The sequence below is a fragment of the Ochotona princeps genome, chromosome 29 (assembly GCF_030435755.1).
Source record: "Ochotona princeps isolate mOchPri1 chromosome 29, mOchPri1.hap1, whole genome shotgun sequence".
Lineage (NCBI taxonomy): Eukaryota > Metazoa > Chordata > Mammalia > Lagomorpha > Ochotonidae > Ochotona > Ochotona princeps.
Window position 1 is genome coordinate 14759246 of NC_080860.1, and position 14200 is coordinate 14773445.

The following is a 14200-nucleotide window of genomic DNA, read 5'->3' on the forward strand; positions in this document are numbered from 1 at the left end:
ATGGCTCCTACCACAGACCTAAGCAAGCCCCACTTTTGAATTTGTGCTAGAGACTTCTAGGAAAGACCAAATCTGCAGGACAGAATTCCAGGGGTCCCACCCTGGAGAATGAGGAGGAAAAAGCAAGCAAGTTCACAGCCGTGTATAGTGTGGAGGGGACAGGGACCAAGGGCTGACGGCAGGTGTGACAGTGGGACATGCACAGTGTGGACCAAGAGCCCTGACGAACAATTTCACCTTCAGGTTGCCTCGACCACCACTTTTCCCGAAGACTGGTGTGTATGCAGCAGGATACTGAGCTCTACTCGGGCAGCAGAGGCGGGAGGAAGCACTGGTCACAAGGGCCTGTGCTCCCAACAGCCTGGTCCAGGAGCAAATACGTAAGATCAGAGATTTGGGATTGATTCAATCGACAGCAGTAAGGACAGGGAAGTTTAAAGCAAATGCTTCAAAACCAAGGAACTTGGGTGTGTGGGGGGTTGGGGTGGGTAACAGGCTTTAACATTAATGTAAACAATCAGAAATAAACATCCACTTGATGTGGGGTTGCCTGAGCAGAGAGGTCTGCTCTCATTTTTGCCGAGTGGGAGGTGAATTCAAGGGGAACAGTGTGTACACCGGAGGAGGGGGGCGGAGGGTGGAGCTCAAGTCTAGAAATCAAGGGGAGACATGGGGCTGAGGTGTGAATTACATCTATGACAGAGGCTACGTTTCCCTGGGGAAGTGCAGTGATCAAATGTGCCTATGGTTCTGGAGCAGAAGGCAGATGAGAGGCCACGGAAGGTGGGGCAGGAGGCCCTGCAGAGTCTGCCCACACACGGGGAAGTGGGAGGCAGGGGCCTCGGGTACTGATGGAAAGAGCAGCATCAGGCATGAGGCCCCCTGCACAGGTCCCCCTGGCAGCAGACTGTACCATTGCTCAGCCCTCTCCCCCAAGCCTAAATCTTGTAACATCAGGTGTGATGCCTGACTAGCTTTAGCCAGAGGAATGTGAGTGGATGTGACAGCAGCAGAGGCTCTGAAGGGGCCTCCCTCTTACAGTCCAGTCCTTACTTGTGCTAGAAGAGTCTTCTTTCCGTTGGGGGCCAGTGTTGGGGTGAGCAAGGAAAGCTGCCACCTGCGATGCTGGCATCTCAAACAGGAGCACTGCTCCAAGTACTGGCAGCTAAGCTCCCTGTAATCCGGGGAAACAGAGGAAGACGGCCCGAGTGCCTGGGCCTCTGCCACCCCCGGGCTCCTGGCTTTGGTCATTTGAGATGGAATGGCTCTCTCTGTCTCTTCCTTCCTATCACTCCACCTTTCAAACAAAATTAATCTTGATAAAGAAAGCCTCTTCCAGTCTCCATCAGTCACAGAAGCATGAGTCACAGGGAGCTGACCTAATCTAACAGCCTACAACACAATGGCCCAGGTGACCTGCAGACTCGGAGCAGGAAATGCCTGTGCGTGGTTAGAAGTCTCTAGAACTCCAGGGTGCCACATGGCACCAGCGGAGGATCACCGGTCAGTACTGGTGCTTCTTGTAGGGTGGCATCTTAAGGCCTTTTAACCCCTGATCTCAGGGTCATAAACCAACGGGACAGAACTATTGCCTGTGTTAGCCAGTTCAAAGACAAAATCAGTGACTATCAGCCGGGATGTTTTTCCCCCCAAAGCCAAGGTCAGTCAAGAGTTACATATTAAATGTCTTAAATATTGATTGCTAAATAAAGCTGTATACAATCAATGAGAGACAAGACTGGGGAGCTTGGCTGGGGCAAAGGGCAAGATACACAGAGTCAGGGATATTGAGATTTGATAAATTCAAAGAATTTTTATACAATTGGTTATGGCACAGCCAGACAGGAGCTGACACGGAGCCAAGTGGGAAGGCCTGACTGTATTGATCAGCAGATTTAGAATTTCATCATATGGCTTCTCGCTCCAGCCCTTGTGCTAACAGAAACACTAGCCCAAGCTCAGATCACCAACAGTGGGTCTGGGAATGAAAGCGTCCATGCGTCCATGGCACCTGCCAAGCTGAGGTGCAGGGGGACCAGCCCCTGTCCTGGGGGAGCCCTGAACCCTCGCACCTGCCAGTGACAGGCTTCTGATAGCTCCCCCACATTGTGCCATGAGCCTTCTGTCGTGAGGCTGATTTTACCATTCGCTCGGTTATCCCTCCCACTCCAGCTCATCTCTTCCACGTCTAATGGGAAAGCTCAATTTCAAGAATCCTGCCTTCATAAGAAAGATTAGGAGATGTACAAAAGGGGATTCCATTGGGGCTATCTCAGAGGTCGCTCAAGAAGACAACGATACGCCTTATCCTCCTTGCTAAGACGCTGGCTTACACTAAGAGGCTTACCAACGCCTTCCAAGCTCATTTTGTTCTCAGCTTTTTCAAAGGAATCCTGAGTCTGAGAGTCCATGTGCAAGACTGCATGCTCTACTCAATGCTGGTGCCCAACTCTCTTGAGCGCTCGAGTCTCTGGCTTGGCAGACATCTGTCTCTCCCGTCACAGCTGGAGCTAGGCCTGCGCAAGTCGCTTCACGGATGAGGCTATGCCCGCCTCTTGGGTCCCAGCCCCATCAGCTACAGGATGGCGACGGAACCCACAAGAGACTCAGCCAGGCAACCATCAGGGAGCAAACTCAACTTTGCATCTTACCAGGAAGAGGTGAACTGAGAGAGGCAGGAGAGAGGGACCATGACTCCAACCCCCACCCAGCCTGGTGAGGAACTCTGACCTGGAATGCCTTCTTCCCACTCGTGGCAGGAACCTGCTCCCATGACCCCTGTATTGGAAGTGTCTCCCGGACTAACTGGCAGAGTAAGGGACAGCCAGCCCTCTTAGTTCAGGCTGTTGTCATGGCCCTTCTCACGAGGCTGATGAAGAATTCACACATTGCATGCTGCACACTGTGAGATACGGAGGGGCAAAAAGCGCCACCGTTATCTACACATCTATCCTCACGCTCAGCCTCAGCCCTGGCGCAGGCGACATGCGCACCAGCCGCTGTCTAAACGTCACTCACTTGGGAGGAAACTGGAACTCTTACAGAGATATTTTTGGGGCATTTTCTACTTTTTTCTTTAGAGTTCTGGGAAGGATCTGGGGTAAGAAAAAGAATTGTCTATAAAGTAAAACCTTACCAGTTTGGATTGAGAGGTCAGCTCACAAGAGGGAAAAAAAAAAAAAAACCAGAATTAGAAAATACTTGTAGAGATGGTTTTAAACTTTCAAGGACTGCAAATTGAATGAGCCTAATGACATAGCAATGACACAGTAATCAGTGCTGGGTGCTTGCTTTACACAACAGACACAATAATCTGAAGCAGTAGATCAACTATTCATTTGTACTGACAGGCTAAATATGTCTTACTTGCAGTGTAGCATTTGCAGCTCTTTTGCAAAAACACCCCCCCCCAAAAAAAAACACAAACAACCTTTGCTTTTATTTCCCTTTTTACTTTTAGGGAGAGGGGAAGAACGGAATCTCTCTGGGAACTAACAAATCATAACCTTTGGTTCACAACACTTCCATTACGCATGGTCTGCTTTTGTTCATTTATTTAGTAATTTTAACAATGCAACACACCACCCACAAAACCGCCCCCCCCCCCCAAACAAAGAGCAGAATCTTAAGAATAACACACATTGAATCATTAGGCAGCTCCCTCAGGGCTAGGCCCTGCCACCCAACCTGAGGCAGGCACCATTGCTAAACCCACAACTGCTCTCCCGGGCTGCCCGTTTCAGATCAGCTGTACTGTATCAACTTGTATTCCCAGAAGTCTACTTTTATTTATGTCTTTAACTCCCAACTCTCCTAAAAGGCCTGCTGCAGGTGATCTTGTGGGACCTGATTTTTTTTTTTTTACTTACGGGCCATATTTTTATTTTTAGTTTTTTAAAGATTTATTTATTTTTATTAGAAAGGCAGATATACAGAGAGGAAGATCTTCTGTCCAATGGTTCATGGGCCGTCCTCGACTGCTTTCCCAGGCCACAAGCTGGATGGGAAGCGGGGCTGCCGGGATTAGAACTGGCGACCATATGGGATCCCGGCGCGTGCAAGACGAGGATTTTAACCACTATGCTATCGCGCCAGGCCCAAGGACCATATTTTTAAGAGGCATCCATATCTTCACATTCCTTGTGGCTCATTTGCATCTGAGGCGGCCCTGCTAGCCCCCTTCCTGACTGTACTCCATTCACTCAGCTGCTCTGACGGTGCCAGAGTGGCTTCAGGGATTCCGCAGTTTCCAGGGCAGTGTAGGACCTTGCTGTTCACACACGGAAGCCTCCCCTGGCTAGGACACCTAAAGATGTACATGGCAGGTGACCCTGGATGGTCACGCCAGGCGTATGTGTCAGTTGATACTCTCAGCAGCCACATGTGACACAGCTGTGGACCCACATTCTCCCACCCTGGCTACTGTCAGACTGGCGGATACTTGTTGCTGGATATTGGTGTTGAATCATCGGCTTCGACAATCTAGTGTGACCTAGATGAATCAGCGCTTTGCCATAAGAAGACACGTTTGTTTACACATGTAACTTACGGTATAGAACTTCGAAACACAGTAAAGCACCAAAGGGACCAAAAAAAAAAAAAAAAAAAAACCCGAACAGCTACAGTTGAGAAAAGGTTTAATATTCCTCTGCAATGCAGGAACAGTCGCCTCCATTAAAAGGGCAATCTACAATTGTAATTTACTGAAAACTCCCTAGCAGTACTCCTTGCAGATCTGGCCTGCTATTGAGCACAGCCCTGCCAATGTTCTACAGCCAGTCTCAGTACCCCCAAAAGCGTCATGGCACTGTCCCACGTGGCCAAGGAGCTACTTACACACCGTGACTCCGGCTACAGAGAAGAGTTCAAAACTGAAGATGTGTTTTTGAAATTCATAACGTTTCCCCTCCTGGGAGGTTCATGTTCCACACTAGTTGCAATCCATGCCTCTTTGATCTTGGAGGAGGGAACTGGAGGTTCTTATTAAACACTTAATAAAAGCAATTCTTCTATTTTCAAATCCATTTGCAGAAACTCCTTTGTAGCATTTTACTTCCTTCCAGCCGCAAGATGCCTTTAAGGGGGAGCAAAGCAGTCTGCCCAATAACGAGGCCACCATGGCTGAGCTGCAGGTAATTGAATGAAGTTGTCCCCCCAGGCACAGAGACGCAATTTCTGGGGGCATGGTGCATCTTAGAAACACACAAGGAAAGAGAACAGGAAAGGGGTGACATCTCATCCCCACACTCCCATGGGCCTAGCCCACAGGTGAGAATTCAGAGGACACAGTACCTGCCCTCCAGGCCATCGCCTTTGGCTCCTGAAGGAGTTTAAACTGCAGAATTACAAACTAAGGAACAGTGCCATTATTAGGCACCTCAGAGGGGAGCAAAAACTTGATTTGGACTAACAAGGCTCGGGACAGCCATGAGATGGGTGGGAGGTGTGAACACGGCGGTGAAGAGTGATGTGGCTTCCCCGGGGAGCGGGGGGTGGACGGGGGGAAGATGAAGGGCAAGACAGGTAGCAGCGAGAAGCTGTTAGCCATTCAGGGAGCCAGGCAACTAGTCACCCAAATGCATAGGAGACCTCTCCCAAAACATGTGCCAGGGCTGCCCTGGAGGTGAGAGAAGCTGACAGAGGAGCTTCCGAGAGGCCCTTCCGAGGGTGTGTTATCTTTGTAACAAGTTGAAGGATGGAAGGGATCAGTCACACCAAGAGTGGGGGGGCACAGGGGAGATGCTGGGCTAGGACGTGCCAGAGGCGGAGTGAGAGTGAGGCTAAAGCAGCTGATTCGGGCATATAGGTCAGGCCAGGGAGCTGGAGGCCAGAGCCCACCAGAACCTCCAAGGGGACGTGTGTTTGGGGACTTTTTGTTAGGTATGTGGGGAGGCATGGGCCAAAGCCCACTCTGGCTGCAGTGCCATGAAGGCTTGGATGGGGGAGGGAGCAGCAGGGAGTGGGGGAGGAACAGCAGAAGCAGCAGGGACCCGTGCTACATTTGGGGTGGCCGAGACAGTGTACATGGATTTAAAATCTATCTGTATGTGTCCATTGCAATGACTCCCACCACTCAGCTCTCCAGTTTCAAGCTAGGTTGTTTTCGGTATCTCACGGTGTGGCATTATGCTGTTTGTCATTTCCTGTCTGTCCTGTTTCATTGGGCATGTCTTCAAGGCTCATATACATCATAGCACCCAAATGAGCTGCCCCTTTAAGGCTGAGGCATATTCCCTGATCCATATATACATTTTCTTTATGCATCACAGATGAGCATCTAGGGTGTTATTAGAAATCATCCTACAATGAACATGTAATGTTCAAGTATCTCAGAGATCCCATGTTCGGCTCTTTTTGGTAAAGCAATCCAGAAGTCGATGGCTATCACACTTTTGAAGAACCTCCATACTGCTTCCTGTAGCAATTACATTAGTGTAGATTCTCACCAGCAATGTATGACGGGTTCCACTCGGCATACTTGATGACATGTCTCGTCTCCCGGGGTTTTTAGAAGACCTCATTGATGAGATGGGGCGGTGTCTAACTGTGCTTTTGATTTGCATATTCCATGGGTGATGCTGAACCTCTTCGTCGGCTTGTTGGCTATTTCTGTATCCTTTTGGACAAATGTCTGTACAAGTCCTTTGCCCATTTTTAAACTGGATTATTTGTTTTGTTGTTGTTGTCGTCAAGTTCCTGGGCGTCAACCCATTTTCTGATAGGAGGTTTGCAAATGTTTCCTGCTTTTTGTAGGTTGCCTCTTCAATGACTTCTTCTGCCATACAGAGGTTTCTAAGTTTGACAGAGCCCTTTCTCTTCACTTCTCTCTTTACTTTCTATTTTCTCCTATTTTGGCATCACATCTAGATCATTTCCAAATTCAACAGTCATGAAGCTTTTGCTCTGCATTTTCTTCCAGGAGTTTATAATTTCATGTCTTACATTGAAATCTGTGACATCTTGATTTTTGTATATTAATAAGTCCAGCTTCATTCTTTTGGTCACTGTATATTTTGGTTATTATACATTTTTAAAAGATTTATCTATGTTTATTGGAAATGCAGATATACAGAGAGAAAGAGACACACAGAGGAAGATCTTCCATCTGATGGTTCACTCCCCAAGTGGCCACAAAGGCCGGTGCTGCGCCGATCCAGAGCCAGGGCTAGGAACTTTCTCCAGGTCTCCCGCATGGGTGCAGGGTCCCAAGGCTTTGGGCCGTCTTCAACTGCTTTCCCAGGCCACAAGCAGGGAGCTGGATGGGAAGCGGGGCCGCCGGGATTAGAACCGGTGCCCATATGAGATCCTGGCACATTCAAGGCGAGGACCTTAACCACTGTGCTATCATGCCGGGCCCGGTTATTATACATTTTAATCATCTACATTGTTGGTCCATTTCTAAGATGGAAATTTTGGGGTCAAAAGGCCAGAGCATTCTGAGGGTTTCTGATGCTGTTGGTACATCACCTGCAGAAGGGCAAGGCTGATTTATATTCCTAGGGCAAGAGCCTGCTGATTCACTTAATTCTATCATGCAACATTGTTTCTAGGCAATCATGGATTCTATCAGTGAAGAGTAAGATGTCAGTGAAGCTGTGGGGGCAAAATCTAGAATCTCACAGAAACTCCATTCTAGTGGAAACCAACACCATCCTATAAAGTATCCTATTTTAATATCATGATCATGAACAAGAACGTGAGCTCACCAAATCTGAACAAATATCTGGCAAGACCATTCTGGAGCCACAGGGGAGACCCCCCCTTCCTGGGGGGCTGAGGTGGGGCCTGAGCCCCTGAGAACAGGCCCTTAGAACCCCATGCCAAGCCTCAAGCCGCACACAGCACTGGGAACGCTAAGGACTCCACTTGCTAACTGCCTGCAGTAGGGGAAGGAGGAGCGCGCTGGACACAAGCAAGCTGCACTCATGCCCCCTCTCCCTGCCACCAGTCCACGAGTGAAAAGACATCATCCCTCTCCAAGGTGCCACAAGTGTTACCTGACCCCGGGTCTTACCATGCCGAATTGTACTCTAGACATCTGGGAATGGGGCTCAGGTGAGTTCCACATTTTTACAGTGCATTTTAACAGTCAGCGGTCACTTTGGCCTGAGATGAAATGCGTCTGAACACCCCATTACTCTAGGGGAGAGAGCACCTGTGTGTGTCGGGGGGTGGGAGGGACAAAGGTTTCCACTGGCAGGGACTGTCCATGCAGGGTGTCTTCCAAGTTTGAAAATACGCCCAAAGAGGTTGCCTCTTGGGAGTGGACTTGCATTGAACAAGCTTACAGAGATCTGTACAAACCAGTGCCTAAGCCATCATGTACATTTTCTATCACCGACAATATGAGTTGATGCGAGAAAGATGATCAGAAAGGTAATGAGAAGCCAGCTCCCTGAATAAGGCTGAACCTGCAGCCAGAGCTCCCAGGGGCCTCGCAGGGCTTGTGTGGCCCTCAGCAGGTGACTCCCCACCATCCTGTAAGCTCAACCCAGCACCTCTACAGAAACACTGGATACCCTGCCTCTGTATGCATGTTTATTGTCTCAGTCCCCCCGGGGAGCTCAGATCCTCCCCTTCTCGTCCATCACTACCTTTGCCCTCTGGAGAAGGGGAGGCAGGGTGACACAATCTCGGATGTCCACTGTAGGAACGGCCCACGGGTAGGGCTCCTCGACTGCTTTCCCAGGCCACAAGCAAGGAGATGAATGGGAAGTGGGGCTGCTGGGACATGAACCAGTGCCCATGTAGTTCCCAGCGCATGCAAGGTGAGGACTTTAGCCACTAGGCTACCGCACCAGGCCATGTTATGATACTTTTTAAAATTTAAAAAATTTTTTTCATTAACATGAAGAGAATCGATTTCTTGTATTTCTCAGACATAATTCTAAAAAGATAATCATACTCCCTGTCTCAACCCACCTCCTACCTTATTTTAATTTTTGCAAAAACATAATTTTCATCCACCATGTAACCACAGGCTTAATGCACCACTAATTATAATATTCAACAAGTAAAAAGCAGAAAGACCATGATTTCACAGGAGCATAAACAAGAGCTAAAAACAACAATCGCATCATAACATATCCATTTATTTCCTATACAGTTTTCATTTTTTTAAAAGATTTATTTGCTTTTATTGAAAAAGGAAGATTTACAGAGAGAAGGAGAGACAAAAAGATCTTTGATCCACTGGTTTGCACTCAAAATGGCTTCAAGGGCCTGAGCTGAGCTGAAGCCAGGAGCCCCCTCCAGGTCCCCTCTGTGGGTTCGGGGTTCCAAAGCTTTGAGCCATTTTCCACTGGCTTCCCGGGCTACAAGCAGGCAGCTTAGTGGGAAGTAGAGCAGCTGGGACATGAACTAGTGCCTATATGGGCTACCAGCATCTGCAGGTGCAAAGGCAGCCAGCTGAGCCATCACACTAGTGCCTAATTTTTTGACATTCAATATTAACTCCCACATAGGAAAGCACAGGATGTGTCTTTCGGGGTCTGGTTTATTTTACAAGGCAAATGGTTTTCAGTTGCATCTACTTTGCTGCAAGACAGGTTTTCATTCTTTTTTTATGGCCAAGTAGTATTCCACAGTGAATATGTAACGAATTTTCATTAGCCAGGCATCGGTTGATGGACAAGTGGGTGAATTCCATATATGAACTATTGTGAATTGAACTGCAACCACCATGGGAGTACAGATAACTCAGGTTCCTGGTCATGTGCCTGGGAAGGTACTACAAGTATCATGTGGACTTCTCGTGTATTGGCTTCAATCTGGCCCAGTCCCAGCTGTTGCAGGCATTTGAGGAGTGACTCAATAGAGGGAAACTCAAACACTCTCTTTTTTTTCAAATAGATTTTAAAGAAGAAAAGAAACCCTCAACAACAAAATGCCGAACAATCCACTTACGAACAGAAAAAGGACCTGAATAAACATTTCCCAAACAAAAATACAAATGGCTAACCAATACATTAAAAAAAAATGCTAAATCTCACCAACCACCAGAGAAAGGCCAATCTAAACTACAATGAGCACCTCCTTCCAGGTAAGGTAGCTATTATTAAAAATTTTTTAAATAACATATGTTGGCAAGGATGTGCAGATAAGGGAACACTTATACATTGCTCATAGAACACAAATCGGTACAATTATTACGGAGAACAGAAGAGAGTTTCATGAAAAAAAGTTAAATACCACTATGTGATCCAACCATCCCCTTTTCTGGTAAATATCCAAAGGAAATGAACTCAGCATATAAACAAGCCACCTGCAATTCCACCATATACACAGCACATAATCTGCAGTAACGAAGGCATGGAATCAACCTAGGTGTGTAACAACGAGTAAACAAAGGAAATGTGGTAAATCTGCACAATGGAATACTGTGCAATCACATACAAGATTCCGACACTTCCACGAAATGGCTGGGACCACAGACCGTTGTGCTGAGATAAACCAGACACAGAAAGGACAAACACTCACTGTTGGCTCTCAGATGTGGAGATTCAGAATAAAACTAGCGGATCTGGAGCCACTGATCATCTGGGATTGGCAACTGTGGAAAGGGTCAAGGGAGGCCGAAGGGCAGGTAGTCACACACGGTCGGATGGCAGTAAGCGGCTATTGTGTCATACGGCACTGTGGGATGGCAACAGGTCAGAACCGCCTTTCACGCTGTGTATGAAGGGCTGGCAGAGAGGAGCTGGCAGGCTCCAAACACGAAGACAGGACAAGGAAGTGAAAAGCTAGTGGCCTGTCTGGATGGGTTTACGCTTTGTATGGTACCAACATGTTGCACTGTTAAACTGCACAAGCATGTTGAAGTTTTCCATCTCAATCAAAAACTTTTTTTTTAAAAGGCTAGGGGTGAAGAAATCACAGAACCAGCTCAGGCTTTTCCCGATTACAAAACAAAATCACTGAGGAGATGGGCCATGGGGGAAATGACAGCAGCCGTCAAAGCAGGTGCTCTGAGGAGTGGAGGACCCAGCTCCAGAGCGCCCTCTGTGGACTTTTCCAGGAAGCCAGGCGCTTGGGGGGAATCACAAGGTCTTTGCCAGCGTAACCCTCTTGCCAAGCTCACAGAACACAGCCCCTCTGGCTCGGTACTTGGAAGTTCCGGTTCCATCACCTCAGCCGCACCACGCACCAATCCACACATGCTCTAAGCTGCACCCTCAAACAAGCAGCCAGCTCCGGCACAAACTTGTTATCATGTGTCTATAACCAAAAAGTGACGTCCATTTTAATGACCGTTACGTCCAATTCAAAGACATGCCTGTATTTAAACAGCCAACCAGCCCAGCTTAGAGAACGGGGATCCATAATGAGGCCACAGTGGACAGACAGCGCAGCGAGCGGCGCACCCTCCGGAGACAGGTGCTTATTTCTGTGGCAACAACCACAAACAGGCGCAACACCAAAGTGTGATCCCAGATGTTTCTCTGCCTACCTGGAGTAGTGAGGCTCCACCCCCAGGGCCTCCCGGACGCTGGCGATGTGCTGCTCCAGGGCTGAGCTGGTGGCCACGGGCAGGGTGGCGCTGCTGCCGGCCTGGAAGTCTCCGGGGTGCTCTACTGCGCTGTCCCCCAGGTAGTGTTCGTGAAACTTCAGAATTCCTGAAACAAGAGGACACTGTGTGTGACCGGGGAGTGACACGAATGGCAATGCCATGTGACTTCTTTGATGGGCAGGTCAACTCTGTGAAGAAGTCCTCAAGTCCAAGGTTCCCAATGGGCTCTTGGAACTGTGGTCAGGGCCCCTCTGATGTATTTGTTTGTTTTTACCACTGGGCCTGGGGCTTGCAACCCAGGAATTAGGGTTATAGCTTTTATTTTGACTTCATGCTTGGAAGCTCATCGGTGTTTCAGAACTAGGGAAAGTGTCCCTTCTGGACCAGGGCAGGAGACTATCAAGGTATGTTTCCTGCAGAGACTCTGGAATCGCCAAGATCATAATTAGCCAGGTGGAAAACCTGTTAGAAAAGACCCCTGCTTTCACAAAAGCAAGCTGAAACAAACATACAGTGTAAAGGTGAGGTAAAAACATTTTTTAAACCATTTTTAAATAAGACTAACTGGTCAGTGGTCATTAATGGAATAAAGGAGCAAAAAAAAAAAAAAAATAATGGCTGCATGAAATGGAGGCGATCCACAGTGGTTTTTCTGGCAATAAACACAGGACATATTCTCAAACGGTAATGAGGTGTGTCGGCCCTGGAAAGCGCTGGCCCTCTCTGATTGGACTAGAGCCCCCAGCGAAAGCTTCAGAGCCTCATTAACAGCAAAGAGGAAGGGGAACAGAAACAATAGGAGCCTCATTATACATGGCTCGTTATTACTGAGATTTGGATAGACCACCTGTCAAATCATGTCCCCTCGAAGGAACAACTGCAGAGAGAAAGACCCCGACACCCCCAGTCACCAGTCTCATCCTCACAGGTACCCAAACCCCCTCGAGGAGTTCTCCTTGGGGAGGCTGGTGGGTAGGGAGACACACACACACGGATTCCTCTGCAGCTGACATTCCTCAGCAATCATAACTTAAAACTTGTGGCATGAAAAGACCAGGGGTAAGAATGCTCTTTCTGTGAAAAATCCACAAGGAACATGGAATCAAAGAGAAAAGACGACGCTAAGGCACAGATTACAGAGTCCACGTGCTCAGAACGCTAGAACCCCCTGGAGGCTGTGGCTTAGCCAGCACTTGTCCCCCCACCCCCAATGGGATGGAGACACCATCAAGAATCTTGTCGGTTCTTCCCTGGCAGTTGAACTTTCGCAATGCGCTTGCAGACACGCGAGCAGCCCATTCTCTACTTCCCCAGTCAATAAACTCTAATTGGATCTGGTTTGTCTCCAGCATGGTGGAGCCATCAGCATTTTATTATAAAAAAAAAAAAAGGCCCTTACAGCTAATTAGTGGCTCGGTATTTTAGTGAAACTGTTACATCCTGAACATTTAATGCCGATTTAATCAAGGAGGATTTTGTTTTGTTTTATTTCTGAAAGAGATTTACAACAGAACAACTTAAAAATGGGTTGGGTTAAAAGCAGAAATTTCAAGCCTAAGACTTATTTACATACTGTGCAAGAACTGCCTTTATGGGTCTAACTTTACCTTGACAAAGGGTCACAATGATTAGATCATGTCGAGGAGAACCCGTTAGGACTCGCCATCATCACTCATTAGCTAATGAACAGCAGCTGCCTACAAACAGGGTGGCTGCCGAGAGAAACCCTCCTGTTCTCAGCTCTCCTTGATAAATGCCTCCATACTCACCAACCAGGAACAACAATTCCGGGGGGGGGGGGGGCAGGCAGGGAGTGGGGAGAGAGATCAAAGAACTGGCTGTCTTATTATCTTATTAACTGAATGCCCCACCATGGAATACCCACCATGGCAGAGGCTTTGCTGAGACCAGACGTCAGCTCCTTAGTCTGATCTACGAGACTGCACCTCTTGCACCTCCATGGTCTCATGTTTTAATTGTCCCGCTCCCCCAGAAGCAGCTCTTCTTACCTGCCCCGGGAGCGAGCAACCAGCTGTACAGGTAGCCTGCGGCCAGGGAATAGTATAGCACGAGGCCCCTCTGGCTGTTGACCATCTCCAAGATCTGATCGATGGTGACTGGGGAGTAGGGGTCAGAGTCTTGTTGTCCCGTTTGGCGTTCCACTAGAAGATCAGCAAATGCCCTCGTCCGTCCTCTTTCTGCCACTGCCAGGGCTTCATCGTGGTGGCCTAGGAGACACAGGAAGGTAGGCTCAGCATCCACAGTGCACAGGCTCAGAGACGCCACCAGGCACAGCTCGGCAGATCCTGTTCTGTGCCACCACCCGGGTCGGGCGGCAGCAAGTGTGACTCCTGCCTCAGTTGGTGGGCGCCGGGTCCACTCTCAGAAAGGCTGCCCGGTGTGGCTGTCTGCTGCAGCACTGCGGGAGAACTGATCTGGCTCCCAGTGTGACCTCAGCCCTGCCATCTCTCGACTGCTCAGCCTCAGCTGCTCCAGGTTTCAGATACTGCTACCCCCGCCCCTCACGTGATCACCCCTCTAAACTGGGATCCTGCCTTGGCCTCAGCAGGTGCAATCTGCAGGACCCTTTTCCTGCCCCTGCCCTGGTGCTCTCTCTGCTAGTTGCAGCCCTTCCACGATCAGAGTGTCCAGCCACGTCCCCATTTCCCCCTGGATGACACCCCCCCGATC

At 48.7% G+C, this 14200-nt stretch overlaps 1 protein-coding gene across 3 annotated transcripts in view; it reads right to left on the reverse strand.

The window, feature by feature from the left end:
• The window catches only part of TTC28 (tetratricopeptide repeat domain 28), a 502210-nt gene that overhangs the window by 52543 nt on the left and 435467 nt on the right, over positions 1–14200 (reverse strand). For all 3 annotated transcript variants that reach the window (XM_058656472.1, XM_058656471.1, XM_058656473.1), the window contains 2 exons: positions 13519–13737; positions 11450–11615 (listed from right to left, as the gene is read on the reverse strand). In XM_058656472.1, the coding sequence (XP_058512455.1) occupies positions 11450–11615; positions 13519–13737 (385 nt within the window). The remainder of the gene's footprint in view (positions 1–11449; positions 11616–13518; positions 13738–14200) is intronic.